We start from the raw sequence: 20,542 nt of genomic DNA, 5'->3' as shown, positions 1-20,542 counted from the left end.
GTTTTGCGTTACAAGGTGAAGACAGACTCTCTGTTCTCACAGGTGGAGGCCCGTCTTAGGGTTTCACTACTGTGAGCAGACACCATGACCAAGGCAACTCTTATAAAGGACAGCATTTAACTGGGGCTGGCTTACAGGTTCAGAGGTCCAGTCCACTATCATCAAGGCAGAAACACGGCAGGATCCAGGCAGGCATGGGGCTGGAGGAGCTGAGAGTTCTAAATCTTCATCTGAAGGCTGCTAGTGGAAGACTGACTTCCAGGCAGCAAGGATGAAGGTCTAAAGGCCCACACCCACACACCCACTCCCACAGGGCCACACCTCTTAATAGTGCCACGCCCTGGGCCGAGCATATACAAACCATGACAGTTATCTTACTCTGTCCCAAGTATGAGGAGAACACATCGGTCTCAGCAGGGCTCACCCTGCCCCTTGTCTCTGCAGGGCTTCGTGCTGGCTGTCACCATCATCCGTGAGGCAGTGGAGGAGATCCGATGCTATGTGCGTGACAAGGAGATGAACTCCCAGGTCTACAGCCGGCTCACGTCACGAGGTGAGTTTCTGGGTGTGGTTATAACTTTGTCACCTGCTGCAGATGGTTGGGGGAGCAGTGTCATGGGTCCAGCCTTGGGACAGTTGCACAGACAAGTAGAGGTCAAGCTCAGGCTGCCTCCACCGTGCTCCTGTCAGTTACCCCGGGCTACATCTGGCTTGCTGGCTCACACCTCCGTTCTCTCTGCCGGCTGAGAGGGAGGGAAGGAGCCTCCTGGTCATGTGATCCCTGAACAGCTTCACTTTGTTTTGATATGTATTTATTGTATATGTGTGTTGCAGTATGGGGGAGACCTTGAGTGTCTTATGGCGTGTCCATGGAGGGCAGAGGGCAGCTTGCAGGAGCCATTTCTGTCCTTCTACGTCGTGGGTCCCTGGGATCAATCTCAGGTTGTTAGGCTTGGTGGCAGGTACCTTTTCCTGCTGAGCCATCTTGCTGGCCCCAGAACAGCTTTTAGAATCATCTTTTAGGGGGGATAGGCAAGTCAATAAAGTGCTTGCCATGCAAGCAGGGGACCTGCGTTGGAGCCCTAGAGCCCGTGTAAAACTCCAGGAGTGATTTGATTATATATGTGTGCTCGTGACCCCAGCATCCAGAAGGTGGAGACAGGTGTGCCCATTGGGCTTACTGGCCTCCTGACTTTTTGGAATAGATGAGACGTAGGCCAGTGAGAGGCCATCTCAGAATACATGGTGGGAGCTCAGAGATGGCTCGGCACTGGAAAACACGGCCTTTACAGAGACTCAGTTTCTAGAACCCGTGTGGCATCTCGGAACCACCTCGCCAGTCTCAACTTTATTATATTTAAAAAGTGTGTGTGTGTGTGTGTGTGTGTGTGTGTGTGTGTTTGTGTGTATGTGTCTGTGTGTGTTTGTGTGTATGTGTCTGTGTGTGTGTGTTTGGGGGGGGGGTCTGAAGACTGGTTACAGGAGCCAGGGCTCTTTTCCTGCTGTGTTGGTTCCAGGATGGAAGTTGTACCCACTTAGTGGGTACCAAGGTACCCAAGGTACCCGCTGAGCTATTTCACCCATACCCACCTTTGGAGAAGCCCAGACTTGATCCCAGCCAGTGGTTCCGACCACAGCCGGTTCAAGCGTGCTTTGGAATGAGAGGATGTAGATGAGGTTAGCTGACCTGGCTGATGGCAGGAAGAGTTAAGTGCCCTGAGATTACTGACCTCACTCAGCAGCAAGGAGCACTAATTAATTAACAACTAACTAACTAACTAATTTAGCCTGGCTAAGGAGCATTATTTTACATCAAAGGGTCTTGTTTTCAGGAAACTAGGAGTTGTGAGAGAGATCAGCTGGATACCTGAGCGACTTTGAGATGCTTCGGATAGTGGGCTTGTCAGGTAGCCTGTCCCCAAGTCAGAGACCACGGGGGAATTCCCTCCTTGGAAACACATGGGGGTGACATGCTTAGGAAATGTTCTGTTTTGTTTGAAGTCGTTCTCCAGGTTGGTGGTCTGAAAAGCTCGGGCCCCTGGCTTTACAGAGACCGGAGCTTGAGGCTTTCCACGTGGCTGGTCAGAAGAGCCCTCCATAGGGCTTTCTGGAGTTATGTTTATTAGTCCCCTCTTGCTAACACAAAAATACCAAGAGATAACCGGTGGCTCTCTCCAGAGCAAGGCCCTGGGAGTCCAGCCAGCCAGCCAGGCTCGTCTTCTGTGCTTCGATTTGTAATGAATGGTTCTTCAGCCCTCCCCCGAGCTTCCCGTCTCAGGTTCCTGCTTTGATTCCACCCAGTTGTTGAAAAGATGCTAAGAAGACTTGGCAGATGGCCTCAAACTCAGAAATCCACCTGCCTCTGCCTCCCCAGTGCTGGGATTAAAGGCTCCCTGTCTGGTTCTTAACTGATTTAAGCAGAGGTGCTTCCTGACAGCACTTGGCAGCCTTGGCCTGTTTTTCTAGTGAGTCTTTTCCTGGGTTTGGAACTGCCGCCGCCACCACCACCATTCGAATATGAAAACTTCACCTTTAAGCTGGGAGGAGGTACTTTGATGTCAGCCCCAGGAAATGTACGCAGGAGTGGAATTGACAGCTCCTCACTGCCACACTTAGATTAGAGAGTGATCCATTAGCCATTGCCCTGTGCTCACCATGAAAAATAGAATTGTAACTCGAGTGTTCGGGGTCAAAAAACAGGCCCCCGTGGGCCGGAGCCCTGGAATTTGTGTAAGGATGGTTTCCTTCCTTGGGGTGGGTGGGGGTGGAGCGTGTGCAGATCCTTCTGAGTTGTCACTTATGGGCTTCAGTCCAAGGAAACATCTGGTGTCTCCCTGCCAGAGACAGGGTGCTCTTATTCTAGGGCTGTCACCCATGAAAGGCCGCTGCGGCCCTGCTGGTATGCTTATGAAAGGCATGGGGGCCAGCGCTGTAGAAATAAACAGCTGTGCTCATTGGCTGTTTGTCCCGGGTATACACGGCCTGCGAGCCTGCTGGGGTGAGGCAGGGAAAGTGGCCGATTAATGATCAGGGCAGCGTCTGGAGAATTTTCCATGTCACCCCAGCTTCTGTTGGAGTTTCCAACAGTGCACTGAAGAAAAACAAAACAAAACATAACCCCCCCCCCCAAAAAAAAAAAAAAAAACCAAAAGAACAAAACCTAGCCTTAGGGCTGGCAGGGTGGCTCAGTGGTAAGGGTGCTTGCTGCCGAGTTCAACCCCAGGAGTCCACATGGTGGAAGGAGTTGCCCTCTGACCTCTGCATGCGTGTTGTGGCACATGTGTACAACACATATGCACAATAAATAAATACATACATAAAATGCATGTGTGGAGGAGTCCTAGGGCCTAGCGGTGGACGGGCTCTGGGTCTTCACTGAGGAGGCTTTGGCACTGTCTCCTCTGGCTGTAGACTGACTAGTCAGGGCTCAGTACAAGACTAAGTGCAGATCCCATGTTAAAATTTAAGAATTAAAACTGTGTGCGTTTGTGTGTTTGTATGTGTGTGTGTGTGTTTGTGTGAAATGTGTGTGTGTATGCATGTTTGTGTTTGTGTGAGTATGTGTGTGTTTGTGTGTCTGTGTGAGTATGTGTGTGTTTGTGTGTGTGTGTTGAGGTAAGAGGACAACTTTCAGGAGTTGCTTCTCTCCTACCCTGTGGGTCCCTGGGATCAAACTCAGATCGTGAGGCTTGGCCGCAGACCCCTTTACTCACTGAGCCACCTTGCTGGTCCTCAGTAAGGATTTTTCAGCTCCTCCCCTGGCTGCTCTCCTGCTTTCTGCTCACGTTTCTGTGCTGCCCCAGCCTCCCCCTTCTCTGTTCCTCCTCCTGCTCTTCCCCCTTCTCTTCCTCCTTTCTGGAAGACAGGGGTTAATACTCGCTTAGGAGTTGTGGATTCTAAATTGTCTTTCACTTTGGGAGTCGGTCCCAGCCACTGAAGACGGCTTCTCTCTCCTCAGTGCCTCATGAAACAGGGCTGGTGAGGCACCTCAGTGCACAGAGGCTCTTGTCGCCAAGCTCGACAGGCTAAGTCCTTTCCACAGGACTCAGAGTGGAAGGAGAAAACTCTGAAAGTTGTCATCGGTCTCCACACACGTGCGCAAGCACATACTCGCACGTGCGCACACACTCAAACGTGCATACACACACATACACACACACACCCTCACCACCACCCACCATGTATGAGGTGGGCCATACACACTTAATGCTTGGCATCACTACTGTAGCAGGTGTGGGTCTAGGGCTCTCTTGATCGCTTTCTTTAGTTTTTATGTTTTTATTTAAGTGTATGGGTGTTTTGCATGTATGTGTGTCTGTGCACCACGTGTGCACAGTACCTGTGGATGCCAGAGAACAGTGTCAGATCCCCTCAAACTGGAGTTAACAGGTGGTTGTGAGCCACCCTGTGAGTACTGGGAATAAACCCTTAGTCCTCTGGAAGAGCAGCCAGGTTTCTTAACTCAGGAGCCATCTCTCCTATCTTGGGGTCTCTCTTGAAGCTGCTGACCTGTGACTCATCCTCTCTGCCACCTCCCCGTGACAGTCCCTGGTTAAGCAACACAAGTGTCTGGTCGTGTATGGGTCATGTATGGGTTGTGTATGGGTCATGTATGGGTCGTGTATGGGTCATGTATGGGTCATGTATGGGTCGTGTATGGGTCGTGTATGGGTCATGTATGGGTCCGCTGGTCCGCTGGAGACGTTGCTGGCTGGGGCAGGGATAGCAGGCTTGCTTGAGGGGAGGCTTATCCTGCTGGGGAGGCCTAGTGACTGCAGACATGCTGGACTAAAGGCTCTGCTGAGGTAGAGCGAATGGCCTGAGGGAGTCTAAGCGAACTGATCATACCTCAGGGCTGGACGTGGAAGGAAAAGACTGTGGGCCTAGCATTTCAGGTTTTTGAGTTAGTTTATTATATATATGTGTGTTTGTGTGTATGTCTGTATACATATATTTTTTATATATTTATCTCTAGTTGGAAAAGCAACCTACCTCATGCTTATTATAAAAAGAAAAAGTGTGAAGGATTTAGAGAGAAACCTCAGTGTTGATAGGATGAATCCCTGTTGAGCCCCCGAGAGCCTGTTCTCTATCAAGCTCACAGACACACAGGTCCAGGGGTGACGGCTTCAGCAGTAAGTTAGGCTTAACCATTGGTGGCGAGCTGAACCCCGGTGTGGTCGTTAAGGTTAGGCCATTGCATACATTTGCTAATAAAACCAGAGACTGTAAGTGAAGTTCGCTAAAGTTGGGACGAGCTCCTGAGGAGGAATTCACTGGAGCCAAGGGTGGGGCAGGGCTTCAGGTACCTGTCTGATGCTGGAGCCTGGCGTCCACCAGAGCTCTAACCCTTCCTGCCTGGTGTTGTTGGCGCCCCCTGGTGGAGCAGGAAAACAACTCAGGCTAAGTCTCCATTTCAGATTCCACTGGGCACTAAGAAATTCCTGTAATTTCTCCATTTCTGGAATTGTCTAACCCTCAATCAAAAGGCTTTTTTGTTTATTTTGAGATAGGATCTCACAGTGAGGAACAGCACCGGTTCCCTCAAAGGTGGCAGATGTCTCTCTGGCTTTTCTCTTTGACTTTCCCGTAGGTTTTTGAGGATGGGATTCAGGTCCTCATGTCTGTATGGCAAGGACTCTGCCCACTGGGCTGTCTCCCCAGACCTGTGCACTTTATTGTGATATATTTAACCCATTGGTGAATGATAATTGAGCTCCGTTACTGGTTGATTTAGAAATGCTAACTTACGGCAGGGGCAGCCCACTTCTCCTGAAGAGCTTTAGTTCTCCTGGTGCGCTGTTAACGTGGAGACTGGGCTTCCAAAGCCACTGCAGCCTAGGGAGGCTTCCTCCTAGTGAGACAGAGGTGGGATGTGCGCGCCTCGCTGCCTGGTAGAATCTAAATGGTCTGAGGCAGTGATGTGTTTGTCGGTCTGTTGCTTTGCAGGGACTGTAAAGGTGAAGAGTTCAAACATCCAGGTGGGAGATCTCATCCTTGTGGAAAAGGTGAGTTAAGGCTGGAAACTTCTCAGGGGCTGGGCGTCAGCGGGAGACGGAACACGGGGATCGGTCCATGCCCACCGGGTCGAGCCCTGCCTTGCTCTGTGCATCTGGTGGACCAGACTGACGGGGAGGAACTCTTCAAAATGCTAGTATATATCTCTGCCTTGGGAAGAAAAACTCCCATCCCACTGAGACGAACACAAAAAGATTTCCCTAAGGCACCCATAAGCTGGGGAGCCAGTAGCCCTGCTTATAATTAATCATAAACAGAGGGTACATTTGATTTTCTTCTTGGTGTGTTGTTTGGAGGGGGGTCACCCCTCTCCCCCACTTAATGATAATGTCTTTTCTACAAGACAGCTCGCCACATTGACACTTAAAAATATTTATTGAACCCACCTTCATCGAACTATTAACCTGAGTGTCCTGACTCTCGGGGTCTACCAGCCGTTTTATGGGGCAGACACTGTGGAGAGTTGTTAAATGTCTGGGTTAATGCTTCTCAATTGAACAGACACTGGCACACCTGTTTACTGTCTGTATTTGGAAGGTGAGAGGTTTGGGGGAGGTGTCTGGAGTGTCTGGGGATCATAATTGGTCAGAAAAAAGAACCTGTCTTACCCTGTTTCTATGGGGATTGAATGGGGCTGGTTCGTGAGATGGCTAAGTTAACTTGAGAGAACCTGGGGTACTTGGGGGCAGAGCCCCTCTGGTCATATCCCTTCCCAGCACAGCCACACAGGCCACTGCTGCCTGCCCTGGATTCATTCCTATTTCTTTACTATTTGTTTCTGAAATGAGATCCGCCTCTGCGGGGGTCAAAGGCCTACACATCACACCTGGCCTTAGTTACACAACTTTCCTTCCTGACAACCTGCTGCAAGCCAAACTAGAGGACAGGGCGATGGGTTAGTCCCTAAAGTGCTCACCGCCAGAGAATGAACGGGACTCAAGTTTGTGTGAAAAGAGCTGGGTGTGGAGGCACCTGTGATCCCAGCACGGGGCAGGGGGGGCAGGCAGAAGCAGGCAGATCCCTGGGCCCCATGGCAGGTTTTAGGCCAGTGATATCACATCTCCAAAAACCCAAAACAAAAGACAAACAACAATAAAAACCCAAGAACGTCTCTCCTCCATGCAAGCATTTGCATGCATATCCACAGATGAATGCATGTATATGTATACTTGCATGTATATACTTGTGCGTGTGTGCGTGCGCGCACACACACACACACACACACATGTACACACAGGAGGAGAAGGTGGGGGTAGAGGCAGTAGAGGTTGCCTGTAGCTGTGGGTGAGGGACAGGGTGGCTCTAGCCACAGGTTCGAGGGCTGAAAGCAGTTTAGGGACCCCAGGAAGGGACATTCCTTTTAACAGGTGACTGGGTAGTGGTGGTTAGTAATATGCTAAGAGCGTGCAAGGCTCTGTGGGTTGCAGACAAAGCAGCCCTGTGCTTAGCCACGACTGAGGCCTAAAAGAACAGTGGGCCAGGGTGAGACCCCGCCCTATGGCTGTCACGCTAACCCGTTTCCTTTCATTTCCCAGAACCAGCGGGTCCCTGCTGACATGATCTTCCTGAGGACATCAGAGAAGAACGGTAAGTGCATGACGGGCAGGGACAGTGACCGTATCTGGCAGCAGCATATTTGCAAATGTCACAGGGTGGATGTCATTGTGGGGCCTCCCAGGCGAACCAGGACATCTCAAAGTGTTTGGGTGCTTGTAGGCCCATGAGCTTCGGTCAGTAGAACCAGAAAATTTGACCGGGCATGGTGTCATAATCCCCCACTTGGGAGGCAGAGTCAGACCTGGGAGTTCGAGACCAGACTCTACCTAACAAGTCCAGGTCATTGAGGGCTCTCAAGCCAAAACCCCAAGCTTATAATAAAATAACAAAACAAAACAAAACAAAATTGGCAGGTGACACGGTTGAGCAGGTAGGATGTGCGTTTCCAAGCCCGGTAGCTGACTGCAATCCCTGGGACCCTCACGGTAGAAGGAGAGGCCCAATCCCTCCAGGTTGTCCTTCAGCCCACACCCGTGTCTGCACCGTACGGGTGACACCCTCCCCCGCGGGACAAACAGAAATAACAGCACGGTAAAGCCAGGCAGGCTGATTTATGCCTGTCATCCCAGCTCTCCAGAGACTGAAGCAGGAGGATTGCATGGAGTTGGGGGCCAGCCTGGGCTCCACAGGAAGGTCCTATTAAAAAAAAAAAAAAAAGCCAGAAATCACACAGAAACCCCACATGGTTGTCTGTGTCTGCCTCAGCACTTGGAAGTTTTTGGAGCTCCCAGGGATTCTCCTGTCTCCGCTTCTATTCTTGAAGTAAGAAGGCAGGGAATACACGGCCTGCCGCACCCCATTTTATGTGGCCTCTGGGGATCTGAGCTTGGGCCTTCACCTCTGCACAGCCAGCCCCTTACCCACTGAGCCCTCTCCCCAGCCTTCCTGCTTGGAAGTGACCCGGAAGGCTCGTCAGGCTCGGAAGTGACTGCGTGTCAGTGAGCTGGACTCACTTCCTGTCTGACCTGCTGACAGAGCCTGAGGTCTCTAGAATGTGCAAGCCTGACTTCTTCAGTGTCCCTCAGGGGACCACAAGTGCTGTAGGCTTAAGATTTTATGTCTGAAACAAAACTTTATGGTACAGAGTTTTTCTTTAGAAGTTTGTAGAGTTTCAGGGTTGGCAGAGTGCTTGCCCAGTGGGCCCCAGGTTCTGGATCCCATCCCCAGCTGTGCATAAACCAGGCATGTGACAGACCTGCCAACCCAGCACTTGGAAACAGAGGCGGGAGGGTCAGAAGTTCAAGGCCGCTCTGGGATATTAGAGACTGTCTAAGTCAGTCATCAGTCAGTCACGTTGGGTTTGGAAGCATTGTGGGTTTGGGGGTTCTGTGTTATTGGGGTCACTCTGCAGCAAGAGCAGACCCTGGCATGTTTTTTTCAGAAGCCATGTCCTGAGCCCATAGCTTAGCTTTTTAGCCCCTCTAAGAGTCCTGGAGGTTCTTACCGGCTCCATTCCTACATCCCTGGAACCGGAGGCTCTGAGATACAAAGCCAGTGATTGACAAACATTGCATCCAAATCCAAATAGTCCTGAGAAGGGGTCTGGAAACTCCTGTATCCCTGCCTGGGAATGTTCACAGGAGTGACCATCCTGTGTTGGCCACTGTCCCATTACCCTACTGGACTGTTACAGCGGGCGGCACATCTCCTTTTTGTAACATAGAAAGGCCCATGATGGCTCAGCAAGGTCAAGGGCCTAACCCTATCCTAGAGCGAGTGAATGGTTGAGAGGATTTGAACCCAGAACCCGTAGAAGTGGAGATTCATTTTCTCTGTGAGTTGCTGGCCATTGGTGGGCCGTCTCTTCAAGGACGACAGCGGGCACTGCCCAGAGCTGCTGAGGGAAGCCGAGCTCTGCGCTTACACTGCAGACATCAGACAGTGCCCAATCTCTCCGCAGGCTCTTGCTTCCTGCGCACGGATCAGCTGGATGGAGAGACAGACTGGAAGCTTCGGCTCCCGGTGGCCTGCACCCAGAGGCTCCCCACAGCTGCCGTGAGTCGCTTTTCTCAAAGAGCCGCATGCAGGCCACTAGATCGCAGCCTGGTTCTCACACCCAGATGTACTCAGGCAGGGGGTAGTGGGGGCGGGGGACAGCATGTGAAGTGGGGCTGGTGGGGAACTGGAGATGCTTGAGCCCATGTTGATTGCCCTTACCTGGCCGTACCGAAAGCAGCCCCAACCCACAGGAGGAGTGGACGCTTCTGAGAGTGACCCAGCTTGTAGTCGTTCCTTCCGCTGTGTGTCCACATCAGCGCTTCTCAGCCGCCCTAATGTTTCGACCTTTAACACAGCTCCTCATGCGGTGGTGACTGACCCCCCCCCACCATAAGATTATTTTGTTGCTACTTCATAACTGTAATTTTGCTGCCGTTATGAATCATAATGGAAATATCTGATACTCAGGATATCTGGTACACAACCCCTGAAAGGGTCCTGAGCCACAGATTGAGAACTGCTTGTCTTGAGGCTGCAGGGACAGTGGTTTGAATAAGAATGGTTAGACACACACACACACACACACACACACACACAAAAGGTTAGCCAAAGGGATGGGCGTGTCTCTACTTGAGAAGGATTAGGAGGAGGTGTGGCCTTATTGGAGCAGCATGGCCTTGTTGGAGAAGCCCAGTTTCTCTCCCAGCCTTTGTAGACTGGGGTGTCACTCTCAGCTGCCTCTCCATCACCGCGTGTGCCACCGTGTCCTTAGCATGATGGTAATGGACTCGCCCTCAGACACTGTAACTGCTTTCATTTTATAAGAGCTGCCTTGGTCATGGTGTCTCTTCCCAGCTACAGAACACTGACCAAGACAGCGGCAGGCCTTGCCCTTGCCCTCAGCCCCACGCCCTGTCTCTCCTCTGACCTCTCCTGACCGCTGGCCCCTTGCTCGTGCGTGGCGGCAGGTCTTTCACACGGGCTCTGAGCGCAGTGTCTCTCTAGTCTGCGGGTGCTGTATTGACTTTTGTTTTTACCTAGTATTGGCTTTTCCCCTCTTTTTCCTTTGCTCTGGGGATTGAAGGCAGAATCTTGCGCATACATGTGCCAGGTGATTTTGTTACCACAGAGCCACATGTCACCGTTTCCTGATGGCCCTGCCTACTGTTTCCTTCTGACCCACTTCCAGGCAGGATCCTGCCAGCAGCCACTGACCAGTCTGTGCCCTGCTGTGCCCTGGGACATAGAACTAGGTGGCCACAGAGCGCAGCCCCCGTGTAGAGGCTTGTCACAGCAGCCGATTAAAACTTTTTAAAAAAATTTTATTTTTTTTCAAAAGATTTATTTATTTATTTATTTAGTGTATGTGAGTACATTGTAGCTGTCTTAAGACACACACTAGAAGAAGGCATTGGATCCCATTACCGATGGTTGTAAGCCACCATGTGGTTGTTGGGATTTGAACTCAGGACCTCTGGAAGAACATGTCAGTGCTCCTAACCTCTGAGCCCTCTCTCCAGCTCCTACTTGATTCATTTTAAATGAGAAACTCCAGAGTGAGTTTCTGGCTGTGCTCCAAGAGCCCGGGCAGCCTCCCTGCCTATGAGAGGGTTGATCTAAGGATGGGACTCTGTTCTTGTCTTGCGGGGCCCAGAGAAAGGAACCCGACCCTCAGAACGGTGGGAGGTTTTGGTGCCAGAGTCAGAAGCAAAGATGGTAGAGTGTTCTGCCGCCCCAGATTGGAAGCGCCTCCTGGTTTAATAGATTCTCACTTTGCCTGCACTGGGGACATTAAAAATAGATAAGATCCTGTTGGCTCTGGTGTCAGGGGACAGTAATTGCCTTTTGGACCTAAGGAATCGAGAGGAGCAGTGGTCTCGTGTTTTGACTTTTGCTTTTTAAAGAGTAAGGGAATTTGGTCAGGAGTGAAGAGATCGAGCAGGGCAGTTGTCCCGGTGCTCCTTAGTCTATTTTTGATTAAAAAAAAAAACAGTGGAACTGTGTGGGTCGAAAGCCGTGGGGGACAGAGAGCAGCCCCGCCCCCTAGCCTCTCCCAGAGATGCCTATCTTCTCTCCAGAGGGGATTCTGTGAAGTGGCGCTGATCTTTCCAGATCTTTCTCAGGGCTCTGGGATGTGTGCCTTAGGACCCATGGGAGATGGTTTATGGAGATAGGACATTCCTTCCCTGCAGCTCCGACTTTCCCCAGCTCAGGTACAGGGAAATCTCCAGGTGTCTTCTTATCAGTCACAGGATCCGCAGTGTCTCAGTGCTGGGATCCGCAGTACCTCCTGGGTGGTGCAGCCTGCCTGAGGGACTGAGGGGCGGCCAGTGCCTTCACTTGCTACCAGACCCTTCCAATTGCTGTTTGCTGCCCCCAGTCTGCTTGAAGGCCTGGTTGTTTTTGGAATTATTTACTTATTTACTATTTTTTACTGTTTTAAGTCAGGATTATAATTTGTAGCCCAGGCTAGCCTCAAACTCCTGACCCTTTTGCCTCTGCTTCCTAAGTGCCTGCATGCCCAGTCTTAAATCATTCAAATTGTCACAGAGATCACTAAAAATTTATTATTATTATTTTGCATTTGTATAATCTTGCAAGACTGTCATGAGGCATCCATTTCCTTTACACATGTGTGCACTGGGCAGACCCATGCAGTATTAGGGATTGTATTAACATGTGTGCACTGGGCAGGCCCGGGCAGTATTAGGGTTCGTGTTCAGGGCCCTGAAGATTTTAGCCTGGTGCTCTGTCCCTCAGCTGCTCTTATAACTTGGCAGCCCTGTTTGCTTAGTGCTCCGTTTGTGTCTCAGCTGGATCCAGGGCCTCACGTGTGCCCTGGGCTGTATTCCACGTGTGTTGCTTAGCATAATGTGTCTCGGGCTGGGATTGTCATCGCTGAGTAGATTGCTCATCTGGCATGCATGAAGCCCCGGGTTTGATCCGCAGCACCACATAAACTAGGCATAGTGGCCCACTCCTCAAATCTCAGCTCGGTAGAGGTGGGGAGATTAGGAGTTCAAGGTCATCCTTGGCCTAAATAGTGAGTTGAGGGTCAGCCTGGGCTAAGTGAGGTCCAATCTCTAAATCCATAAGCAAATAAAATAATACTTCACTTTGCCACTCAGTTTGACGTCACTTTCAAACATGGGTGCTTCCTTCTACAAGCAAACTCTACCTTCATTCAGACAGAGGGATTACAGGTGTGTGCTAAGGCTGAGAGAGCCACGCCACGCCACACAACACCCAGCACCACAGCTACAGCTTTTTTTCAGTAAATAACACAAATAACACAATAAATAACACAAATAACACAATCACAGTGTGGTCAAATAGCTGGCAACACAAACAGAGACAGAGACAGACATCTCCCATCTGGAGATGCACACACAAAATAAGGAGAATAGATGTAATGAATTCCCTCTTTCCCACCGAGAGTGGCACTTCCGGGCTTCCCTATCACCGCCCTCTGTCTGCCCTTTTTTCCCAGGCCCCCCCCACCCCCCCATCCCCATATTCGTTGTTTTTGAGGGCGAGGCCACCCTCCCTGTCCCTGTGGTCTCACACAGCTGTCTTCTCCACGAAGCTCTGCCGCCACTCACCTCTCTCATCCTGTTTCTTACTTGAAGTTGAGTTCTTGTTTATTTAAAAAAAAAAAAAATACACATAATATAAAATTTACCTTGGTGGCCCGGAGAGATGGGTCAGCTGCTCCAACTGCTTTCCCAGAGGACTTGAGTTCAGTTCCCAGAAGGCCTCTTCTGGCTACTGTGGGCATGCACGCATGGTGTGTATACACACACACACACACACACACACACACACACACACACTCACACACACACACTCCCCCTCTCCCTTTAAAATTTACCGTCTTAACCCGTATATAAGGACAATAGACACATTCCTTTGTTGAGGACCATCACCAGCGCCCGACTCGGAGACTTGTGATGTCTCCCCTTTGCAGCCTTTGGTCACCACTGCTTTCTGTCTCTAACTACTCTAGGGACTGCACGCAACTGAAGTCGTGTGCCGTCTTGTGTGTGACACTGGCTTATTCCTCTCAGGGCCACCTTCTCAAGGTTCACCTTGTGTGTAGTGTGCTGCAGGGTCGCTTCCTTCCTTAGAGCTGAGTGATGATGTCTGAAGCTTTGTTTATCCACTGCTCCATGATAGACAGCTGGGTTGCTCTGTCCCTCTCAGCTCTCACAAATAACTCACAGGGAAGAACACAGTTCTTTGGGTCGTGCATTCAGAAATGGAGTTCCAGGGACCTGTGGTAATTTCCTGTGGAATACCTTAGGGAGCCCAGGCTGTTGTCCACACAGGCCGTGCTGTCTCTCTGAGTCCTTGTCTGTCTGGTTTTTTTTTTTTTTTTTTTTTTTTTTTTTTTTTTTTTTTTTTTTTTTTTTTTTTTAAGATTTATTTATTTTCTGTATGGGTACACTGTAGCTGTACAGATGGTTGTGAGCCTTCATGTGGTTGCTGGGAATTGAATTTAGGACCTCTGCTCACTCTGGTCAACCCGTCTGCTCCAGTCAGTCCCTGCTCACTCTGGCCCAAAGATTATTATTATTATAAATGATCTCATTACCGATCGTTGTGAGCCACCATGTGGTTGCTGGGATTTGAACTCAGGACCTTTGGAAGAGCAGTCAGTGCTCTTAACTGCTGAGCCGTCTCTCCAGCCCTGTCTGTCTGGTTTTGATTGCCATCATAACAGATGTGAGGCTCTCAAGTCCTCCTCAGGGCCTCTTGTTAAATGGGAGCAGCGGTTCCACTATGATGAGACACTGCACAGGTCCCAGGTCGCAGTTTGCAGGTCGCAGGTCAGGGTTGAGTTGCCCAGGCCCTCTGGCTGCTCTCTGCAGGGTACCCGGGGCTGGGTCGATGAGCTCAGCAGGTAGGTGTACAGGGAGTGTGGGGTTTGTCCATGGCACCTCATACACAGCCCAAGGGAGGATCTTCTCACTTGTGTTGCTCTGTTGTTTGAGGGTCTATTTGGGAAACACCACTTTTGAAACCTTGGCTCCTGCCTGCTGTTTTTAACCATGTGTTTCCCTCTGCAACAGGACCTCCTGCAGATCCGGTCCTATGTGTACGCTGAAGAGCCCAACATCGACATTCACAACTTCCTGGGGACTTTCACCAGGGTGAGTGGAGCTGAATCCAGTCTTAGGGTGTGTGGCCCTGACGGTGCCTGAGGCTGCACACTGCTGCGTCTATCTGAGGTTCCTTACCAAAGCCTCTTCTGGCTCGCAGATCCTCTGTGCCGGCAGGGTGTGTCAACATGTCCCTATAATCAGGATGCTGAGGCAGGAGGATTGCTGTGAGTTCATAGCCAGCCTGTCAAAACAGACCACAAAGAAATCAAGCCCTGTGAGCTAGCTCTGACTTTAAGCTGTTTCCAAGTCTCTCATAACGGAAAGTGAATCTGAATTTGCTATTTTTAGAATATAAGATTAAAATCCACATTTGAAACAAAAGTTAAATGGCCTGTGTTCGTTTTCTCTCTCTCTCTCTCTCTCTCTCTCTCTCTCTCTCTCTCTCTCTCTTGAGGCAGGGTTTCACTGGATAGCCCTGGTACTTACTCTGAAGACAAGGCTGCCCCAAAACTCAGAGATCCTCCTGCCTCTGTCTTCAGAGTTGAACCAACACTCTTAGCAAAAATAAGTCTGTGTGTGTGTGTGTGTGTGTGTAGGGAGGTGGGTGGGATTTGAGACAGGGTTTCTCTGTGTAGTCCTAGATTTCTTGGATCTCACTCTGTAGACCAGGCTGCCCCTTCCTCCTAAGTGCTGGGATAAAAGGCATGTACCACCTCCACTTGGTTGCAAAAATAAATCTTAAAAAACAGTAAGGGGCTGGCGAGATGGCTCAGCAGTGAAGAGCACTGACTTCTCTTCCAGGGGACCTGAGTTCAATTCCCAGCATAACCATCTGTAATGGAATCCAACACCTTCTTCTGGTGTGTCTGAAGATAGCAACAGTGTACTCATATACATAAAATAAATAAATCTTAAAAAAAAGTAAAGTATATGAGCCAATTTGTGTTAGTTCTATGTAAAAGATGACCATTTCTGGTCCTGGGAATCAAACCCAGTTCTTCCTGAATGGTCAGCAAACACTGTAGCATGCAGCCACAGCCACAGCCACAAAACCTGTGCTCGCTCCCTCCCTCCCTCCCTCCCTCCCTCCCTCCCTCCCTCCCTTTTTGGAGTTAAGATCTCTCTCTAGGTATCTAGGGTGACTTTGAACTTAGGACCCTCCTGCCTCAGCCTCTCAAGTGTGGAAATTAGAAGATGTAAGGCACTGTGTAAGGCAAGACTGCCACCTAATTGTGTGTGTGGTATGTGTGTGCATGCATGTACTTGTGAGAGTGTGTGTGTGTGATTGTGTTTGTGTGATGCTAAAGATGGAACTCGGGGCTTTGCGTACTCTGGACAAGCCTCTGTCACCCCTGACAGCCCCAAACCAAACCTGTCATTTATGCAGGATTTATGCCTTGTCAAACTTTGAGCACCGTGGGAAGTTGATATCTTTGGGAGGTGCTGGGAAATACCCATGGAAAGCGAGGGATGACGTCAGCAAACATGTATGTTTGGTCTTTTCAGGAAGACAGCGACCCTCCGATCAGTGAGAGTCTGAGCATCGAGAACACGCTGTGGGCTGGCACCGTCATAGCATCAGGTGAGACGTGGCCAAGGAATGTGGGAGCTGTTGGAACAGGGAAGAGCCCCTCTGGAATTAGAATTGTCACCTATCAGCATCGTCACCTATCAGCTGGGAGATGAACTGCCAGTCCAATGGAGTTTCCTGATGGGCGCAGCATTTCCAGGGCCCTAAAGTGACATCTGATTGTGTCTTAGACACTTACAGACACACATGGCCTGTGGGCCTTCTAAAGCATTCACTTAGGAAAGGCTTATGATCCTCACTGAGGTTGACATCATAGTACCAAAAGTTGAAGTGATGTGGGCGTTCTGGTTGGAAGCGGTGTCCACGGACACTGTTCTCTTTGCAAGGACCATCTCCCCCCCCCCCCCCCCGGGCAGAGGCAGGAGCGTGCTGGGAAGTCTAGGTCTGTGTTGAAAACACCAGAGGGAGTCTGTATTTGCACCGTAGTGGGCAAGGCCCCCAGTTTTCCTGAAGTGGGTGGGAGATTGGTCCTGAAGAGTCTGTCCTCCTGGGGCCTCCTAGACCTGGCCTCAGTGTTGGGGCCTGAGGTGTCCTAGGGTTCACAGGACGTGCAGCAGCCCATGCCCGCCCTGCCAACCCCACCTCCACTCCCGCCATGCCCTGAGGCTCTCATATTGTTCCCTTGATCCTGAGGCCTCTGCTTGGTCGACACTTGTGATCCTGAGGCTTCCTAAGGCTCAGATGATCGAACTGAAAGGGTTAAGATTCTCTTTACTTTGCAGTTTTTATTTATGTGAATGTGGATGTGTGAGCAAAGAGGGTATCAACCCCCTGGAGCCAAGCCACCCGAGTGGGTGCCGGGAACAGAACTCTGGTCCTTTGCATGAGCAGCGGTCTTAACCACTGAGCATCTCTGTAGCCCGAGTTTCTCTTTGTCCTTAACAACTGTAGCAAGAGGGTACCAGGTCAAGCCTAGCTTGGGCTACAGTGAGGCCCCTCCCCCTGCCTGCCTTAAAAAACAAAACAAAACAACAAAAAACACATTCATTATGTATGTAGTGTGCCTGCATGTATGCCTGCACACCAGAAAAGGGCATCAGATCCCAGTATAGATGGTTGTGAGCCACCATGTGGTTGCTGGGATTTGAACTTAGGACTTCTAGAAGAGCAATCAGTGCTCTTAACCTCTGAGCCACCTCTCTATCCCTTCCCTGCCCCCTTTGTCTTTAAAAATAATAAACAAAAAACAAGACCAGGCTTGATGACCATACTATCAATTCCAGCACTCAGGAGTCAGAGGCAAGGGGATCTCTTGTCAGTTGGAGGCCAGCCTGATCTACATTCTAGGATAGCCAGTGCAAAAAACACAACACAGAACAAAAAACTGAAACAGTGTTACCATGTTCGCAACTGCCTGGGGGTTTAGCTATCTTTGTTTCCACAGGGTCGGTTTTTTTCTGTCATAGTCCTTATATTTTTCTTTCTCTTCAAGTTTCCTTCTCTTCTCTTCTCTTCTCTTCTCTTCTCTTCTCTTCTCTTCTCTTCTCTTCTCTTCTCTTCTCTTCTCTTCTCCTCTCCTCTCCTCTCCTCTCCTCTTCTCTTTTCTCTTTTCTCTTTTCTCTTTTCTCTTTTCTCTTTTCTCTTTTCTCTTTTCTCTTTTCTCTTTTCTCTTTTCTCTTTTCTCTTTTCTTCCCTTCCTTCCTTCCTTCCTTCCTTCCTTCCTTCCTTCCTTCCTTCCTTCCTTTCTTTCTTTTTAAAAGAAGACACTTACTAGGTGAGGCCCGAAGAGGGCGTCTGATTCCCTGGGTCTGGGACTTACAGATGGTTGTGAGCCACCATGTTGGTGCTGGGAATTGAATTAGGAGCAGCCTGCACCACACTGGTGATTGTATGGAGGTTAGAGGCAGCTCAGGACTCAGCTTCTCTGACCGTGTGGTTCCTGGATCCAGCAGGTCGGCAGAGCTGACAGTCCAGAGTCTTACTGTTTCTCCCTTCCCGCAGGCCTTTGCTGCCTGTCTGTTGCCTGGAGACAGTCAATGTCAAAGCATTTATACAACAGGCACTTCACAGAGCTCTGCTACCATTCCCTTGTTCTGGTTTTAACAAGATGAGGTAAAGACGTCTAATGGACCATGGAACTGAATCCCAGAGTGGGCTAGCCTCTTGCTCAGGGTCACACAGTCACAGGGCGCCATCTCCTGGGAAGAGTGTAGGCAAACTGGGATCTTGGAAAAGGGACAGATTTCAAGCAGTTCATGGGACCTCCTGGACTGTGTGTTCTTCTTGTTGATGGGGAAGAGAGAGCAGGCGGGCATTCTGTGCTCTAGAGTCCCACCCGCTGGGCCTTCGGCGGGTGAATATTTAGAGTGAGTATGACCTAGGCATTTCCCGTGTTCCTCGTCACCTCAGGTTCCTTTTCCTGCATGTCACCCGGTAGACAGCTAACTGTATTCAGAACACAGCTGTTTCCCTGTGATACTGGACTCAGCCTGCAGGGACTCCCTTACTGTGTTCCTTCTGGGACCCTCTCCCAATGCTGCTCAGCCCACTGTTACCCAGTGCCAGTTTAAAGAACAGAAAAGCTTGCCAGGTTGCACCGAAAGTCCAGCTGCGTTTTAGCTACCATCCATCTGCAGAGGATGCGGTTGCCATGGCAACCAATATTTGCTGCCAGGAGATGGAAGTGGAAGGTACTGGGGAGTCTCGGGGCTGGGCAGCCTGTGTGTTTCAGAGCCCTGAGTTCTAGCTTGTTTCTTCCCAGACTGGATAACAAAGGGCCAGCTCGTGGGTTGTCTCCTGAGTCTGTGGTGTGAGCTTGTCCTGGCACGTGACCAGCACACAGTCACTCCTGAGCTCTATGCCCCGTGTGTGCTCTGACCCCAGATCAGTGCCGGCCGGGGTATCATAGCAAGGCTGAACTACTGCGAGTATTTTAGACTTCCCTTTTGGGAGCTCCACACGGGTCTGGCTGTGTGAAAAAAAAAAAAAAAAGGGTCACAGAATAACCCAGGAACCAGGCAGGATCACTGCCTTCTGGGGCTCGGTGGGGCAAAGGGGTAGTCTGAGACGATCAGCAGGACGCTGACTGAGCCCTTGTGTAGCCCATGTGAACATGAAGACCTGGGTTTGATCCCCAGCACCAGGTAGACAGATGTGGGGATTATACTTGTAATCTGAGCACTCAGGATGTAGAGGAAGGAAGATCAGGGTTCAGGGTCATCCTTAGCTATGGAGTGAGTTTAAGGGCAGCCTGAGCTACATGAGAAACTCATTGAATGATGATGGCGAACTCACACTCTGGAAAGCAGGCTGTGGACCAGATAGGGGCACAGCAGTGGCCTCCTGACTCTTCCTTGTCACAGCCACACAGACCAGGGGTGCCAGTCTCTCGGAGAACAGAGCTTTAGTGCTGAGCTCATGGAACCATCGGGTGATTGGAGCCATGTTGGTGATACCCCACATGGCTGGGCTGGAGCAGGGCGTGCGCCCTTCGGTGCTGTTCCTGTCACCACCATTTCCCTCGAGCACATGTGGGCGTCCAGTCAGGGCCACATTGCATAGGTAAGGAGGAATGGCCACATGGCCACCTCAGCTTGGCCCTGGGCTGAGGTTCCGCTGTCTAACCACCTGCTCCAGCCACAGGCTGAGGGTGGGGTGCCCTTCTTCCCCAGAACGGGCAACCTGCTGAGTTCCATGTGCAGGGCCCTCCTGCTCGGCCATCTGCCTGCCCAGCCTCTGAGAGGAGCCTCATTGTGGGTCATTACAGGCGTGCCCAAGGACTTTAGACTCTGGTCTTTGTTCCCTTGCAACCCTGCCTTGTTGGGAGGGGTCCCCCTCACAGATGTCTTTAAACCTCTTTGCCACATGATCCTGAGGGGGAGGGAGGGGGCGTTTGCCTCCTCCAGCAGGGAACTCGGTGCTCATTTTCAGATTTCTCAGCAGACCTGCCTCTCCTTACCTTCACCTTTTCACTAGATGCCCTCAGCTCTGACAGGGCACACACCACCATCCTCTCTCCACACCCTGCCTCCGCTGGGTAGTGGTGTAGCATCTTCCTCTTGCCTTGACGGACACAGTTCCTGGCTTCCTCATCATCTGGCTCTGAGCATTTTGTTACGCTTCCACAGTACTGCTAAATTTTCACCAGAATAGATGGTGCCACTTTACACACTAGCTACCAATGTGTGCAGCCGTCCATCTCTCCCCTTTCTGGCCCACACCAGATGACATTGGTCTTTGAGAGTGTTGGCAGTGTGGGGAAAATGCTTGCTTTGCTTGGTTGAGAGTTTTTGTATACACCATGTTTCTTCTGAAGTATGTTTCCTCTTAGAGGGAGTGAGGGCTTGGCTTTGTGTACCTGGGAGGAGGAGGAGGAGGAGGGGGAAGGGAGGGA

The 20,542-nt window shown here is 50.6% G+C and overlaps 1 protein-coding gene across 4 annotated transcripts in view; it reads left to right on the top strand.

Moving 5' to 3' along the window:
- The window catches only part of Atp9a (ATPase phospholipid transporting 9A (putative)), a 95,346-nt gene that overhangs the window by 32,421 nt on the left and 42,383 nt on the right, over window positions 1–20,542 (top strand). For all 4 annotated transcript variants that reach the window (XM_021192206.1, XM_021192207.1, XM_029536335.1 and 1 more), the window contains exons 4-9: window positions 445–553; window positions 5,950–6,008; window positions 7,554–7,605; window positions 9,476–9,570; window positions 14,586–14,666; window positions 16,125–16,200. In XM_021192206.1, coding sequence (XP_021047865.1) covers window positions 445–553; window positions 5,950–6,008; window positions 7,554–7,605; window positions 9,476–9,570; window positions 14,586–14,666; window positions 16,125–16,200 — 472 coding nt within the window. The remainder of the gene's footprint in view (window positions 1–444; window positions 554–5,949; window positions 6,009–7,553; window positions 7,606–9,475; window positions 9,571–14,585; window positions 14,667–16,124; window positions 16,201–20,542) is intronic.

Source organism: Mus pahari, chromosome 3 (assembly GCF_900095145.1).
Source record: "Mus pahari chromosome 3, PAHARI_EIJ_v1.1, whole genome shotgun sequence".
NCBI classification, from domain to species: Eukaryota; Metazoa; Chordata; class Mammalia; order Rodentia; family Muridae; genus Mus; species Mus pahari.
The sequence above is the reverse complement of the archived record's forward strand: the minus strand, read 5'-3'. Positions and strand labels throughout refer to the sequence as shown.